We start from the raw sequence: 17,112 nt of genomic DNA, 5'->3' as shown, positions 1-17,112 counted from the left end.
AGCCTTGGGATAAGTGTGGGAGATAGCAAAATATAAAGAATAGTCAACACTGAGATTTGTTGATTCTGAATAATGTGCTTCTTGGTGTTTCTGTGATGTTAAGAATTTTCTTGGGTGTCTTTGTTTATAGAGTGGAATTGGCTAAAGCTTGTGGGTGCAGTGCTTCTGTACATTTGGCTGGGGACAGGTGTATGAAATGGGAGTACCCAGAAGCTTAACAAAATTACAAAGTTATCCGAATCAAAGTGTAGTTGATATGGAAGTACATTGTGAATGTTGCTGAGTAGTTTCAGTACTCATCCAGTTAAGCATGTCCTGAGGATTCCTTTCTAGGTAAATATACACAACACAGTTGTGTAGACAATGCCAACCAAATTGTGCTTCTGTGGTAGAAGAACCTGCTGAACTTTTCACATAATGTCGATGGGCATTGGCAGAGTTAAGTGTCAAAAGCAGCAAGGTAGGCTAACCTGTTTCTGTGTCCAACCAATACACTGGCTCAAATCTAACTTGGTTGTTCTGCATCACCTTTATTGTCCCATAACCACGTAACTGTTAGAGAGAATAGTGAAATTGTAAGGTAAATCTTTTCAAGCATAGGTACAGGCAATCCATACTCAAAAATCGTCACTGAATAGAAAAAGTCCATTCTAGCCTGATGTCATGCTTCAACACTGAGCTGTAACAGTACAAAGCTTGACCACCTGATGTGACATGTTCTCTTCCAACTAAATCCTCTTTTTCCCTCATTTCAAGCTCATCAGAAAGTGATTTTAAAACTGGTGTGATGAGACACAGTAATCCTATCACAACATGGCACTGACCAGCATGGTGCAAGACCATATCTACAATTCCTTGCAACAAACTCCAGGCCTTATGTTGGTCCCATGGAGAGGGTGCAAACAGCGGTTTTAGACACAAAACCATAGAGGGACAAATGAGCAGATTGGCAATTTTGCATGCATTTCCGCGTGCCCAGTCAGACCACATCTAGGTACCCATGCATCCTGTCAATCAGTTAGTTTTTAATCTTTGACATTTCACAAAAAATTAGATGCAGTCAGCCCACCTGTACTCTTTACTCAAAGACCCTGTGACCACACTACAGGAGTAGTGTTACTCTTCAGAAAGCCAGTTGGCGAAGGATGGTACTGCAACCCATCTTTTATTCAGCCAAACATTTGTTTATAGAGTGAAACTTCCTAACTCAATCATACCACAGTTTCAGTGTCTCTTTATATGTATTCAATTGAAACACCAATTAATGCTCTCTACCTGCTTATAATTAAACACAACTGATATATAATTAACGAGCAGTTTACACTGTAGTTTTCCTCAGTTGCAAGTCCCTGGAGGAAAAAGCTACTATGTTACAATCTTAAAAAGATACCTGTGGTGTGCTTAGAGTGATCAGAGTTACCAGGGAGTAGGAGACGAGCTTGTTTTCCCTTGTTTGATGACTTGTGTTTGGTTATGGTGATCTGGCAAATTCAATGGGATTTGGTTTCTAACCACAGGTGACCAACATGGAAAATGCCCTCCTGAAAAATGCCCTTCTGAAAAAGCTGGTTCAGAATTAAGCAGCACAAGTAGCAAAGACAATGAAAAGTCACGGAAAAGCCCCATCTCTACCAAGCCTAACGGATCACCAACATTGACAGAGAAGTCCTTTACTTGCTCCTTTTTAAGATGGGAGGAAGATAACATACCAAGGTTAGCCAGCAACTAAGAATGTTTTGCTTTTCACCTTTTTTAAAAACCCTAACTTGACTTTCAGCTTTACATTTCTCTTCATTCTGATTCCAGTGTTGACCCATACATGGGTAAAACATTATTTTCTTATTTGAAGTGGGCACAGTAGCATTGTGGTTATGTTACTGGTCTAGTAATCCAGCAACCTGGACTAATGATCCAGAGACATGAGATCAAATCCCAACATGCCAGCTGGGAAATTTAAATTCAGTTAAATAAAAAAAACTAGTATCAGTAGTGGTGACCATGAAGCTGAGCTGTTGAAGAAAAGATCTGGTTTACTAAGTCCTTTAGGGAAGATCATCTGCCATTCATACCCATGTGACTCCCATGTAGTTGACCTTTAACTGACCTCTGAAATGGCCTACCCAGTCTCTCAGTTGTGTTTGAGAAAGTGGCACACCACTTTTTTGAGGGCAGTTAGGGTTCACAGAATCTCACAGTGCAGAAGAGGCCCTTCGGCCCATCGAGTCTGCACCGACACGTGAGAGACACCTGACCTGCCTACCTAATCCCATTTACCAGCACTTGGCCCATAGCCTTGAATGTTATGACGTGCCAAGTGCTCATCCAGGTACTTTTTAAAGGATGTGAGGGTTGGGCAAAACTGCTGGCTTTTCCAGTGATGTCCACATTGCCCTAGGTAATATTGAGAGCCATTTTCCTAAAATAAAAAGATTGAGTGGTTTTGGAATTCTGAGGTGTGCCACCTCAGAGGATTCAGGTTTTCACCTCTGACTTATCCAAGTAGTTTATTCCGGGAAATTAAGCCGAGAAGAAGACAGGAACTTGCTGATAGCCTGAAAGAGAAAGTTGCCCAGGTTTCTCCTCCTCAACTTTTGCAGTGCTTGGAGTAAGAGCAGTGTTGCCAGATCTTGGTTACTCGCTCCTTAGTATACCCTAATGGGGAAACATAGCATCTTGATATACAAGTTCATTCTTACGATCCTTTCTGTTGTTTTATTAAGGATTTCTGATGTATTGGACAAAACTGTGTATTATTCAGCCATATTTGTTTACCTTCCATATATTTCCATCAATAGATCTGCCATTCAATTGAGGAGTTCTGTCCTTTGAGAGTTTTTTGTTTCAAGTCATTGAACTGAAATGATAACTCCCTTCCTCCACAGATGTTGCCTGACCTACTGTTTCCCACACTTTCTGGTTTGATTTCAGATTTCCAGCATCTGCAGTACTTTGCTTTTGAGTGGAAGTTTGTTAGCTACTCTGGACAACCCTTCACTGTACATAACCCCACCTTTTATTCTCAGTCTTTTTCTCCAAGTATTTGAAACTGCTAGCTGTTTTCTCAAAAGTTTGTTTTTTAACTGTGTTCTGAAATTGGTCAATTCCATCTGATGGCACTTTAGCATTGGTTTAAGTTGGTTGCAATTTTCTTGACGGAAGGATGGCTTTGCTCAGTCTCCTCCCATTCACCAGCAGTCCAGCTTTCGAATTTAAGTAGTCCAAATTGGATAGCTCTTCACTTATTTCCATCTTCATTGGCTTCCACTAGCTTCTCATCCTCCAGTGCATAGGTTGTTTTTAATTTATCCATTTTACGAATCCCTCCAAAGCATTAACCAGTTCTATAACTGTTGCTTTGGCTCCAAGCTCACACCTTCTTCTATTCTTCTAACAATGCCGCTGGCTCCACTTTCCTCCCATCGCACCATTTGCAATGCTATTTTCATGGCCCTGTAGTTTAAAGTTCTCTTCCCTTGCTTCTCTCCTTTTAAGTTTCTCTCCACCTTTAGAACCCTCTTCCAAATGTATGTTTCAACTATGCTTTTGGCCACATATCCACATTTTCCTAACTATTTGGTGCTTTTATTTCATTCCCCCTTTTCCTGCTGTCTCATTTTTAAACAATTCCAGGGACCTTTTGCTGTGCTAAAGGCATTTCATTGCAAGTTAACCAAGACTTGTTTGGCATTTGACATTTTATGTCCATTTGAAGAGTCAAGACTTAGTAGCTCTGTTTTGTGTTGAGGAAATGCCTTCTATAATCCACTGCTTTTGCTTTTTATTTTCCCAGCTTGTGCTCAGAATCTGAGTACCAAACTTTCAGTTGGGTGCCTGGACCAAGCCAGCAGTGGCAGAACTTCACAAAACTCCCAATGAGTAGCCTGGTCAGGAATTTTGCTAATACAAGAACCTTCAGTTTTAGACTGCAGTCAGGAAAGTTATTGTCAGTTTCCCGGCTGACATGAGTGGACCAGTAGAGATCGTGTTGGGCCTCTTTCTCTTAGGTTTTATGCCTGAATCAGCACTTCAAGCCAAAACTTCCCCACTACATTGCTAGAACTAACTTTGGGACTACCAACACCTCTTGTCTCCTCTATCTTTCCAAATGGAAGCCTTCCTTATATTTACTCTTCTGTTTTGGAGTACTTTCACATTCAGTTTAATTCTCTTCTACTGTGTCATCATGACCCACAACAAGGGTTTCCTCCATTAAAATGGACTGATAATTGACAGGCGCATGGTGATACTGTGCACCATTTGATTGCACGGAAGTTCAGAAATTGGCTGTAACATCAAGAGTATAGAAATTAACTGATGTTTAAGGCAGAAACAAGGTCATACGGACATATAAGCTAGGAGCAAGGGTAGGCCACTCAGCCCTTCAAGCTGATTCCAACATACAATAAGATCATGGCTGATCTGATTGTAATCTCCTGGCTAACCCCGATAACCTTTCGGCCCCTTGTTAATCAAGAATCTATCCAGCTCTGCCTTTAAAAATATCCAAAGACACTCTTTTTCTCAAAAGGCAGTGGAAGCAGAGTTCCAAACACTCAGAAAAAATTTCTCCTTATCACTGTCATAAATGAGCGGCCCCTTATTTTTAAACTGTGCCTCCCCAGGTTCCACCCTGTCAAGAACCCTCTTATCTTAAAGGCTTTGATCAAGTCAACTCTTATTCTTCTAAATTCCATTGGATACAAGCCTAACCTGTTCAACCTTTCCTCATAAGACAACCTGCCCATTTCTGGTGTTAGTCTAGTAAACCTTCCCTAATATATTTACATCCTTCCTTAAATAAGGAGACCAATACTGTGCACAGTACTCTAGATGTGGTCTCACCAATGGCCGTGTACAACTGAAGCATAACCTTCCTACCTTTGTATTCAATTCTCCTCACAATAGATGATAACATTCTATTAACTCTCCTAATTACCTGCTGTACCTGCATACTAGCCTTTTGTGATTAATGCACCAGGACACCCAGATCCCTCTGCATCTCGGAGCTCTGCGGTCCCTCACCATTTAGAAGAGGAGGGCGAGCGGGCCTAGCGCTATTTTCACACACGCGTGCGAAAGAACACTTCAATCTCCGAGGCACAGAGCTGCCTCAGGGAGATGAAGCGCTGTTTTAAAAAAAATAAAGGAAATAAAATTGTCATAAAACATGTCCCCTCATTTGACTGTCACATGAGCTGGGACATGTTTTTAATTCAAAAATAACATTTTTATTTGATGCTTATTTGCTTTAGGAAACCTCATCCCACCCGTGGATGGGGTTTCCTAAAAAATGTAAAGGCCGCTTGTCCTTTTTGCCTGCCCGCCAACCACCTGGCAGCGTAAATTTGAATTTAATTAGCTTCTTAATGGCCTTAATAGGCCTAGCAATTGTCGGCGGGTGTGCAGCTGACTGCAGTGCGCCCCCGCCAAATGAAATATCGCGAGACTGCGTGATGATGTCAGGATGCCTGCCTGACGTCATCGCGTGTCATTTTACACTCGGGCATGTCGGGCATGTGCCCGCACACCGAGTGTAATATTTTGCCCAATGGCACATCTTGTTACATTCAGCCAACCAGAAAAAGACCCATTTATGTCTACCCTCTGCAGCTCACTAGAACCTCAGTCCTAGCATAGTTCAGGTGTAGATCGTCCCAATGGTACAGCCCCAATTTCTCCAGTGCTGGTGCCAGTGCCCTACAAACCGGAACCCTCTTCTCCCATACCAGTCTTTGAGCCACGCATTCATCTCTCTAATCTTATTTGCCCTATACCAATTTGCACATGGCTCAGGTAATAATGCAAAGATTATTACCTTTGAGGTTCTTCTTAATTTGTTGCCTATCCCTTCATATTGACTATGCCGAAACTCCTTCCTCACCAGCCTTTTTATTGGCATCTGATGAATTATTCAATGCCTTAGAATTAAGAGACATATGGGAAGATGACTACAGTTTTTGGGGAATGTATGGTTTGGGGTGCCTAAAGGAATCTGGGGAATGATGGAGCACTGTTCTTGAACTTCCGTTTTCACCATCCTCCACCTGCTTTGTGTTTTGAAAGGTTAAGGCTCACACCTCAGTTCAGATCTGCCTACTCTAACTTGAGCAGAAGTGGTGATTATATATTGACAGTGGCTATAAGAGATTTGAAGTGGAAGATGCATGCACTGATGACGAGCGAAATCTTTTTGTTAAAAAAAAAATCCACGGTAGATGTGAAATTTTAAAATAAAGCCAAAAGAAATGCTGAAGAAAAAGCTTGGGGAACAAATGTGTTTTTTCCTTACCTAAGGCTGTGGAAATGTGGGTGTTCAATATGAACTCGCTGCCCACATTGGTGGTGAAACCTGAAAGAATGAATGACTTCAAAATGAAATTGGATAGGCACTTGAAGGAAATACATTTGCGGGGCTATGGGATCGAGTGGGGATGTAGGATTGACTGGGTTGCTGGCTTGTTGGGCCAAATGGCTGCCTCCTGTGCCGTAAATGACTCTCTGAACAGCAACAGAGCGCTATTCTGGCCAGTGCTTTTATCTTGCCTCACCTTTGGTCTTGGCCTCCTTACAACATTCCTAGTATCTTTTTTCCAAGTTTTTCCAGTAGAAACCTATTTCCACTGGTATTTTTACACAACTGTCCCAAGCTAGCTACATTCATGCTATGGCGCCTTCATGTTGAATTTCTGCCTGATGTGATTTGCAGCTATTTCTGTTTGAAAATACTGTCTTTGCACTAATCCCAGTGTATGTGAATGATGTGCAGTTTTATTGAATAAATAAATAATGAAAGTATTCTCATTTGTGCAAGGCTTTAATTCAACTTTTGGTTACGTTACAGTTCCTTAGTGCTTGAGGACATTGATCGACAAAGTACCTGTGAACTTGAAGTGGATGCCGTTGCAGCCGATATATTAAATCGTTCAGAGGTTGAAGGTATTATAAATATTATTTTCACGTGGCTGATAGAATAAAATTTTCTAGCTTTTTTCTATAACACTTGCTTTATGTGGAAACAGTAATTTATTTAAACGTATTTGATCAGAGGAGGCTGGTTAAGCAATATGTCCAAATATCTTAAGGATTTCAGGTACTGTGTTTAATTTTTAGAAGTTGAGTGCATACCCACTGGTCCAAATTAAAACATTGTATGTTCTCATTTAGAGGTGGGGCCCTGTCGGTGGCTTTGGGACAGGGGTGTTGACTATTTTTCTTTTTGTTTTCTTTTCTAGCTCAGATTGGCAGAAACCCTGGCTTGCAGGCCATATGGGATGATGAAAAGCAGCGTCGTCGTGAAAACAATATACCCTCGCAGATTGAGTCACCTGATTCACAGGGTAACCACAGTGACTTAAAGGCACAGCTTTCTGTAACTAGTACCTGATGTGTAAGAACAAGGAAATCCCATGATTAATCCATAAATAACAAGAGCAAAGACCAAAAACATTATAAATGTATGCCAGAACATTCAATTCTGTCGCTTCTCCCTCTGCAATGTTCTACCTGCGTTGCTGCAAAAATAACAGGGAGTTGGATTGTCAGTTGAAAGATGAGTTGTGTAGGTCAGCTTAAATGACCATTTGTAAAACTCATTAGTCATTGGGTTTGAATGTTTTGCCCAGTGAGGAATCATGGCTCTGGAGGTTTAAAAAGAGCATCTGGATGACTGCTGAGCTACTCCAATATCATGGATTTCACTGCAAGCCAGATTGTTAAATATTCACATCATGAAACAATAATTCACGAGTGCAATAATGAACAACAACAGCTTGTATTTATATTACGCCTTGGACAAAGTAAAACACCCAAAGCATTTCACAGGAGCACTATCAAACAAAATTTGTCACCGAGCCACATAAGGAGATTTCAGGGCAGATGACAAAAAGCTTGGCAAAAGAGGTAGGGACATCTTAATGGAGCAAAGAGAGGCAGAGAGATTTCGGGAGAGAATTGTAAAAACTGATAGGCAACTGAAGGGATGACCACCAATGGTGGAGCATTCAAAATCGGATGTGCACGAGGCCAGAGTTTGAGGGACACTGAGATTTATAGGGATTGTGGAAGTTAGAGAGATAGGGGCAAGGCCATAGAGAAATTTTCCCACACTTTCCCCATATCCTTTGATGCCTTTAATATGTAGAAATCTATCGATCTCTGACTTTAACATACTCAATGACTGAGCCTCCACAGCCCTCTGGGGTAAAGAATTCCAAAGATTCACCACCCTCTGAGTGAAGAAATTCCTCCACAACATAGTACTAAATGGCCTGCCTCTTATTCTAAGACTATGCCCCTGGACTCCCCAGCCAGGGGAAACATCCTTCCTGCATCTACCCTTTGAGTCCTGTAAGAATTTTGTATGTTTCAATGAGAACACCTCTCATTCCCCAAAACTCTAAAGAATACAGGCCTAGCCTCCTCAATCCCTCCTTGTAGGACAATCCTGCTATCCCAGGAATCAGTCTGGTGAACCTTCATTGCAGTTAAGAAATTCACTCAAAATATTTAACATCCAAATTAATTAATTATATCAAATAGAGATGGCTGGGCAGGTGATATGTTGCAGCTGTAGATGTGGGTGCTGGTGCGATCCATGATGTCCACATCCGTAGCAAGCGTTGGCTGCTCGAGGAAATTCGGCCCAGAGTTGATGAGTTAGAGTCCGAGCTGCAGACACTGCGACACATCAGGGAGGGGGAGAGTTACCTGGACACTATTTCAGGAGATAGTCACACTCCTTAGATTAATTACATCAAATTTGGTCCATGGTAAGGGACGGGAAGGTGTGACTGCAAGTAAGGCAGGTATGGGGATCCAGAATTTAGCTTTGGAGGGGCCTCAGCCAGTGCCCTTGTCCAATAGGTATGAGGTTCTTGCTTCCAGTGTGAATGAGGGCATAGGCTGCAGGGAGGATGAGCGAACTGACCACAGCACCATGGTATAGGGTGCCACTCAAGTAGGGGGAGAAAAGAGAAATGTAGTAGTAATAGGGAATAGCATAGCTAGGGGAATAGATACTGTTCTCTGCAGCAAAGACAGAGTTCCGAGAGCTGTGTTGCCTACCTGGTGCCAAGGTTAAGGACATCTCTGCTGGGCTGCAGAGGAACTTGGAGCGGGAGGGGAAGGATCCAGTTGTTGTGGTCCACGTAGGTACCAACGGCATAGGTAGGACTAGGAAAGAGGTTCTGCTGAGGGACTATGAGCAGCTCGGGGCTAAATTAAAAAGCAGAACCACAAATGCAATAATCTCTGAATCACTACCTGAGCAATGTGCAAATTGGCGTAGGGTAAATAAGATTAGAGAGGTAAATACGTGGCTCAAAGATTGGTGTGGGAGAAATGGGTTCCGATTCATGGGGTACAGGCACCAGTGCTGGGAAAGGAGAGAGCTGTTCCATTGGGCCCATGCTAGGACCAGTGCCCTGGCAATCATACAACTAGAGTTGTAGATAGGACTTTAAACTAATTAGTTGGGGGGAGGGTTCAATTGAAGGGAAGTCTAAAAAATCAAAAGGAAACGAGAGAGCAGAGGTACAGGGTAGTGAAGACGTGAACGATAATGAGTGTGACAGGAAGGGGCAGAAGAGTACAGCAGAAATTAGAACCAGAATGAGTAATAATAGTAAAAAGTCAAAGCTTAAGGCTTTTTATCTGAAAGCATGTAGCATTTGTAACAAGACAGATGAGCTGATGGCACAAATGGAAATAAATGGATATGACTTGATGGCTATTGCAGAGATGTGGTTGCAGGGTGACCAAGACTGGGGATATTCAAGGGTATTCAATGTTCTGGAAAAATAGACAAAAAGGAAAAGGAGGTGGGGTAACTTTGTAAATAAAGGGAGGTATCCGTGCGGTGGTGAGTAGTGATATAGGTGCAATAGATCATGATGTGGAATCAGTTTGGATGGAAATAAGAATAGCAAGGGGAAGAAGTCACAGGTGGGAGTCGTCTATAGGCCCCCAAAGAGTTGCCTCACTGTAGGACAAAGTATAAATCAGGAAATTATGGAGGTGCGTAAGATGGGCGCTACAATTGTCATGGGTGATTTTAATCTGCATATTGACTGGACAAATCCAATTGGCAGGAGTAACATGGAAGATGAATTTGTAGAGTGCAGCATGGATTGTTTCTTAGAGCAATACATTGCAGAACCTACCTGGGAACATGCTATTTTAAATCTAGGAATGTGTAATGAGGTAGGGTTAATAGATCTCGTAGTTAAAGATCCTCTAACGGGTAGCAATCACAACATGGTAGAATTTCAAATTCAGTTTGAGGGCAAGCAACTCGGGTCTCAAACCAGTGTCCTCAACTTAAATAAGGGCAATTACAGAGGTATGAAGAAAGAGTTTTTTGAAGTGAGCTGGGAAAATAGACTAAGGGGAAGGTCAGTGGATGAGCTGTGGCAGACATTTCATAACGCTCAGCAAAAATTTATCCCAGTTAAAAAGAAGGACTCGACGAGACTAAGGCATGCAAAGTGGCGAAAACTAGTGGTAGGCCAAAGGATTAGGAATATTTTAGGAACCAGCAGCGGAAAACTAAAAAGCTAAGTAAAGAAGGAGAAAATTGATTATGAAAGCAAGTTGGCACGAAATATAAAAGGTAACAGCAAGAGCTTCTACGGGCATATAAAAAGAAAGAGTAGCTAAAGTGAGCGTGGGACCCTTGGAGGACATGACTGGAGAATTGATAACGGGGAGCAGGGAATTGGTAGATAATTTAAACCAATATTTTGTGTTGGCCTTCACGATGGCGGACACTATAAACATTCCAATGGTATCAGATAAGCAAGGAGCTAATGGGAGGAAAGATCTTATAACAGTCTCTATCATGAGGGACAAAGTATTTGACAAACTAATGGGACTAAAGGCAGGCAAGTCGCCAGGACCTGCTCTGGACATCTCAGGACTGCTCTGAAGAGTCATACGGACTCGAAACGTTAACTCTGTCATTCTCTCCACAGGTGCTGTCAGACCTGCTGAGTTTCTCCAGCATTTTTTGTTTTTGCCAGGACCTGATGGCCTGCATCCAAGGGTTTTAAAGGAAGTGGCTGCAGAGATAGTGGAGGCATTGGTTGAAATATTCCAGAACTCACTAGATTCTGGGAGGGTCCCAGCGGATTGTAAAACCACTAAGGGAAGGAGAAAAAAAGCAGGAAACTATAGGCCAGCCAGCCTGACATCTGTCTTTGGGGAAAATGCTAGAGTCCATTATTAAGGAAGAAATAGCAGGACATTTAGAAAAGCTTACCGCAGTCAAACAGAGTCAACATGGTTTTGTGAAAGGGCAATCATGTTTGACAAATTTGCTAGTGTTCTTTGAGGATGTAACAAGCAGAGTTGATAAAAGGGAACCGGTAGATATAGTGTATTTGGATTTCTGGAAGGCATTCGATAAGGTGCCACATAAAAGGTTATTGCACAAGTTAGGAGCTCACGGTATTGGGAGTGATGTATTAGCATGGATTGAGGATTGGTTAACACACTGAAGACAGAGAGTTGGGATTAATGGGTCTTTTTCAGGTTGGAAAGATGTAACTAGTGGAGTGTCACAAGGATCAATCCTAGGACCTCAATTATTTACTATCTATATTAATGACTTGGAGGAGGGGACAGAGTGTAATGTATCCAAATTTGCTGCTGATACAAAAACAGGCGGAAGGGCATGTTGTGATGAGGACATGAGGAACCTGCAAGGGGATATAGATAGGTTGAGTGAGTGGCCAAAAACTTGGCAGATGGAGTTTAATGTAGGAAAATGAAAGGTCATGCACTTTGGTAGGAAAAATCAAAAGGCAGGCTATTATTTAAATGGAGAGAGACTCCAAAACAGTGCAGCATAAAGGGATCTGGGTGTTCTTGTACATGAAACACAAAAAGTTAACATGCAGGTGCAGTAAGTAATTAAGAAAGCAAATGGAATTTTGGCCTGTATTGCTAGGAGGTTTGAGTTTAAAAATAGGGAAGTCTTGTTACAACTGTACAGCGTGTTGGTGAGGCCACACCTGGAGCACTGTGTACAGCTTTGGTCCCTGTATTTAAGAAAGGATATACTGGTATTGGAGGCAGTTCAAAAGAGAGCCACTAGGCTGATTCCTGGGATGAAGGGGTTGACTTATCAAGAACAGCTGAACAGGTTAGGCCTTTATTTATTAGAGTTTAGAAGATTGAGGGGTAATCTTATTGAAACGTAAAGGATTCTGAGGGGACTTGACAGGGTAGATGTTGAGATGATGTTTCCACTACTGGGGGAATCTTGAACTAGGGGATATAGTTACAGAATAAGGGGACACTCATTTAAAACTGAGATGCGAAGGAATTTGTTTGGAATTCTCTACCCCAAAGAGTTGTGGAGGCTAGATCACTGGAAGTATTTAAAGAGGAGGTAGATAGATTTTTGAAATATTCAGAAATTGAGGGCTATGAAGAGCTGGCATGAAAGAGGAGTTGAGGCCTGGGACAGATCAGCCATGATCTTATTGAATGGCAGGGTAGGCTTGAGGGGCCGAATGGCCTACTCTTCCTATTTCTTATGTCCCTCTATGGCAAGTATCTCCATAAGATCATAAGACATAGCAGAAATTAGGCCATTCGGCCCATCGAGTCTGCTCCGCCATTCAATCATGGCTGATAAGTTTCTCAACCCCATTCTCCCGCCTTCTCCCCGTAACCTTTGATACCCATAACAATCAAGAACCTATCTATCTCGGTCTTAAATACACTCAATGACCTGGCCTCCACAGACTTCTGTGGCAATGAATTCCATAGATTCACCACTCTCTGGCTAAAGAAGTTTCTCCTCATCTCTGTTCTAAAAGGTCTTCCCTTTACTCTGAGGCTGTGTCCTCGGGTCCTAGTCTCTCCTACTAATGGAAACATCTTCCCCACGTCCACTCTATCCAGACCTTTCAGTATTCTGTAAGTTTCAATCAGATTCCCCCTCATCCCTCTAAACTCCATCGAGTATAGACCCAGAGTCCTCAAATGTTCCTCATGTTAAGCCTTTCATTCCTGGGATCATTCTCATGAACCTCCTCTGGACCCTCTCCAGGGCCAGCACATCCTTCCTGAGATATGGAGCCCAAAATTGCTCACAATATTCTAAATGTGGTCTGACCAGAGCCTTATAAAGCCTCAGCAGCACATCCCTGCTTTTATATTCTAGTCCTCTCAAAATAAATGCCAACATTGCATTTGCCTTCCTAACTACCGACTGAACCTGCAAGTTAACCTTAAGAGAATCCTGGACTAGGACTCCCAAGTCCCTTTGCACTCCAGATTTCTGAATTCTCTCCCCATTTAGAAAATAGTCTATGCCTCCATTCTTCCTACCAAAGTGCATGACCTCACACTTCCCCACGTTGTATTCCATCTGCCACTTCTTTGCCCTTTATCCTAACCTGTCCAAATCCTTCTGCAGACTCCCCGCCTCCTCAATACTATCTGTCCCTCCACCTATCTTTGTATCATCTGCAAACTTAGCCAGGATGCCCTCAGTTCCTTCATCTAGATCGTTAATGTATAAAGTGAAAAGTTGTGGTCCCTGCAGAACTACACCAGTCACCGGCCGCCATCCTGAGAAGGACCCCCTTATCCCCACTCTCTGCCTCCTGCCAGACAGCCAATCTTCTATCCATGCTAGTACCTTGCCTCAACACCATGGGCTCCTATCTTACTGAGCAGCCTCCTGTGCGGCATCTTGTCAAAGGCCTTCTGGAAGTCCAAGTAGATAACATCCAATGGCTCTCCTTTGTCTAACCTACTCGTTACCTCCTCACAGAATTCTAACAGATTTGTCAGGCATGCCCTCCCCTTGATGAAACCATGCTGACTTTGCCCTATTTTACCATGCACTTCCAAGTATTCTGAAATCTCATCCTTAATAAAGGACTCTAAAATCTTACCAATGACGGAGGTCAGGCTAATCGGCCTGTAATTTCCCGTCTTTTGCCTCACTCCCTTCTTAAACAGGGGGGTTACATTAGCGATTTTCCAGTCCTCTGGGACCCTCCCTGACTCCAGTGATTCCTGAAAGATCACCACTAACGCCTCCACTATCTCTTCAGCTATCTCCTTCAGAACTCTGGGGTGTAATCCAACTGGTCCAGGTGATTTATCCACCTTCAGACCTTTCAATTTTCCTAGCACCTTCTCCTTGGTAATGGCCACCATACTCATCTCTGCCCCCTGACTCTCTTGAACTTTGGGGATGTTACTCGTGTCTTCCACTGTGAAGACTGACGTAAAGTACCTATTCAGTTCCTTCGCCATTTCTTTGTTCCCCACTACTACTTCTCCAGCGTCATTTTCCAGTGGCCCAATGTCCACTTTTGCCTCTCTCTTACCCTTTATATATCTAAAAAAAACTCTTGCAATCTTCTTTTATATTACTGGCTAGTTTACCCTCATATTTAATCTTCTCCCTCCTTATTTCTTTTTTAGTTTTTTTTTGGTCTCCTCCTTTAGATAAGGAGACCAAAACTATACACACTACTCCAGGTGCAGCCTCGCCAAGGCTCTATACAATTGCAGCAAGATATCCTTATCCTGCACTCAAATCCTCTTGCAATAAAGGCCAATATACCATTTGTCTTTCAACTTATCAAATAGTAAAGATTCCCTTGAACAATTAGAGGACTTTGGCAAGAGGCTTACATGATAACATCAGAACATTAAGGAAAACAGTGGCCCACGTTGCAGCCAGTTCATGAACTCAAGATTTCCTCTCATGATCTCAGTATAGTAATAATGCTTCCATGTGGTGCTCTCACCTTTTCCTGTTGACATCAATGACTCCTTGGCTCCCTGGGACTGGAAAGGAGTTGGGACCACCTTCATCATTGGCAAGCTTTCCAGCAAAGCAGCTTTTCCACATATGCCCAGATCAGAATGTTAATCAATTTGGGTTACCTCAAGTTCAGGTGAATTACATTTGGGACAGCTTTTGAACCCAAACTTAAGGCCTTCTGTTGATTGATATTGATTTTGTTTTTCTTGCTGTCTTATGTTAAACCATGATGGGAAAAATCCTAAGGGTGAAATTCGACTTGGATGATGTCACATCTGCTGCCCATTATATGCCCCACCTTTTATATGCAACTGTGATATCGCTAGCCTTGCACTCCTGCTCAAGTCCAAGTCTGTTACTTCCTCCTCCAAGTGAAGAATTTTCTAAAATCTTAAATTTCTCCCCTTTTCAAATTTCCCTTGAAGAAACTTAATGGTCTGTAGCTATTTGTAAAACCCTGGAAATACTATGATCAGTTCAAAAAGCTATTAATGCATGGTGCTCTTATTGATACTTAACTTCACAAAATTATGAAACCTCTAAGCTATAGCATCTTCATGGATATCCATATTTAAATGAGTGAGGCTTCCGCTCAGTGGCTTTGAGAGCTGAAATTTCTTGCTTTTTAAAAAAATATAGATTGCAACCAAAGTCTGACATTTTCCTTCAAAGATGCTCAAAAATTGTGTTCCAATTTTCATATGTATCCCTCGATGTAAAGGGGGATTCAGAGCCTTCATTTGTGTTGGAAAGCTTCAAGGTCTTGTGGTTGTAGCAAAGCATTGCAGGCTGATCTCTTTTGGAGTCTACCAAATTTGAAGTTGTGCACCTTTCAGTACCCAGTTGGAACTTATGAATGTACTTCTCCACTCATGATCTGTTCTGAAACTGCTTTGTGTCAACCTCTACATTTAGCCTGGTGATTAATAAAATTCCATTGAACTGAGAATGATGCACCTGGGCTAGCTTCATAGGGTTGCTTGGAAGTAGACCTATTTAAACATAGCCCCCATCAACAGGTTTCATTAGAGATTGGTGAGTTTGTGGGACCCAACTGTAGGGAGTAGTTTAGGCGAATGGTATAGAAACATAGGTAAGCATGTGAGGGAGAAGGGAATAGAGGGTTAATCTGATGGTTAGATGAGGAAGGATGAGAGGAGGCTCAAATGGAGCATAAATGCCAACATGGACTAGTTGAGCCAAATAGCCTGTTCCTATGCTGGGTGTTCTATGTAATAAAAAAAAACATAACCCCAATAGAAGGTTTCTTAGGAACAGAAACTGCAGGTTCTATATTGCCTGCCCTCCTTTTCCTTGATGCAAAAGGTTGCTTCTGTAAGCATCTTCCTTCATTCTGAGACTTGGTGGAACTAAGTATATACTCTGCCCATTACTATCCAAGAACGTTGAGGGTCTTGATCATTTTATGGACGTTTTCTGCTAAACTAATCTCTTTTAAAATGATCTTCTGTTCCGTATGGAGAGTGGCCTTTTTTGCATTCCTCTGGATTACTACCTAATAACTTGGTCTTTGAACAGTAAAAGTTGTAGAAATGCTTAAGGCTGCTAGGAAAATTGTCATGAATGAAGTGAGTAAATGCTCACTGTTAGGAGTAATACACTTGAAGAACAGTGAGAGTAAATCCTCAAAATAGTACGGCAAGGGAGAAATGAGTAATCTTGGCATCAAAAACATACAATGTTAGTTCTTGCAATTCCCTTCACTGTAATGACTCTCTAACATGATCTGCATGGATCCAATGTATTCATGCTGCATTCTGCAAGCTGTTTTGTTGGCAAAAAGAGCTAAAAAACCTATGCTATACAGTACTTTTAGTGTAGTTTTTCTTGGAGCGCGTACATAAAATGTAGTGGCCATGAGACCCTGAGTATGACACCAGGTACTTCAAACCGAATGAGTTACTTGGAGGCAAGCATTCTCATGATGGGTTTTGTACTTTCTATTTGCAGATCGTGGATCTGTACATGTTACTGAGAGTGAAAGGATCTTCCAACGCAGAATAAAGGAGATTCTACAGCAGAATAACTATTCGGTGTAAGAAGCTTCTTATCTCCTCGTTTATATATTTATTATTTTGATCAAGGTTTTAAAAATCTCACTTCGCTGTTTTAAACTAGGTTTTTGTCACAATCTGTGGAGGAAAGTGAAGAGTTTGAAACGCTCCCTTCTAACTTGACATTGCATGTGGATGGAATATCTCCTGAAGCCCTTTCCTGTACGCCTGCTAATCTGGTTGAAATACATAATGATGAGAAAAGTAAGAAATATTGGATCTGAGCTGCCATTTGCTCTAACT

General features: G+C 42.0%; 1 protein-coding gene across 4 annotated transcripts in view; it reads left to right on the top strand.

Moving 5' to 3' along the window:
- Positions 1-17,112, top strand: part of rev3l (REV3 like, DNA directed polymerase zeta catalytic subunit) — a 221,119-nt gene that overhangs the window by 110,214 nt on the left and 93,793 nt on the right. For all 4 annotated transcript variants that reach the window (XM_078542603.1, XM_078542605.1, XM_078542602.1 and 1 more), the window contains exons 5-9: positions 1,518-1,713; positions 6,842-6,936; positions 7,233-7,337; positions 16,766-16,850; positions 16,934-17,073. In XM_078542603.1, the coding sequence (XP_078398729.1) occupies positions 1,518-1,713; positions 6,842-6,936; positions 7,233-7,337; positions 16,766-16,850; positions 16,934-17,073 (621 nt within the window). The remainder of the gene's footprint in view (positions 1-1,517; positions 1,714-6,841; positions 6,937-7,232; positions 7,338-16,765; positions 16,851-16,933; positions 17,074-17,112) is intronic.

Source organism: Cetorhinus maximus, chromosome 5 (assembly GCF_964194155.1).
Source record: "Cetorhinus maximus chromosome 5, sCetMax3.hap1.1, whole genome shotgun sequence".
NCBI classification, from domain to species: Eukaryota; Metazoa; Chordata; class Chondrichthyes; order Lamniformes; family Cetorhinidae; genus Cetorhinus; species Cetorhinus maximus.
This window is presented reverse-complemented; position numbering and strand designations above follow the sequence as displayed.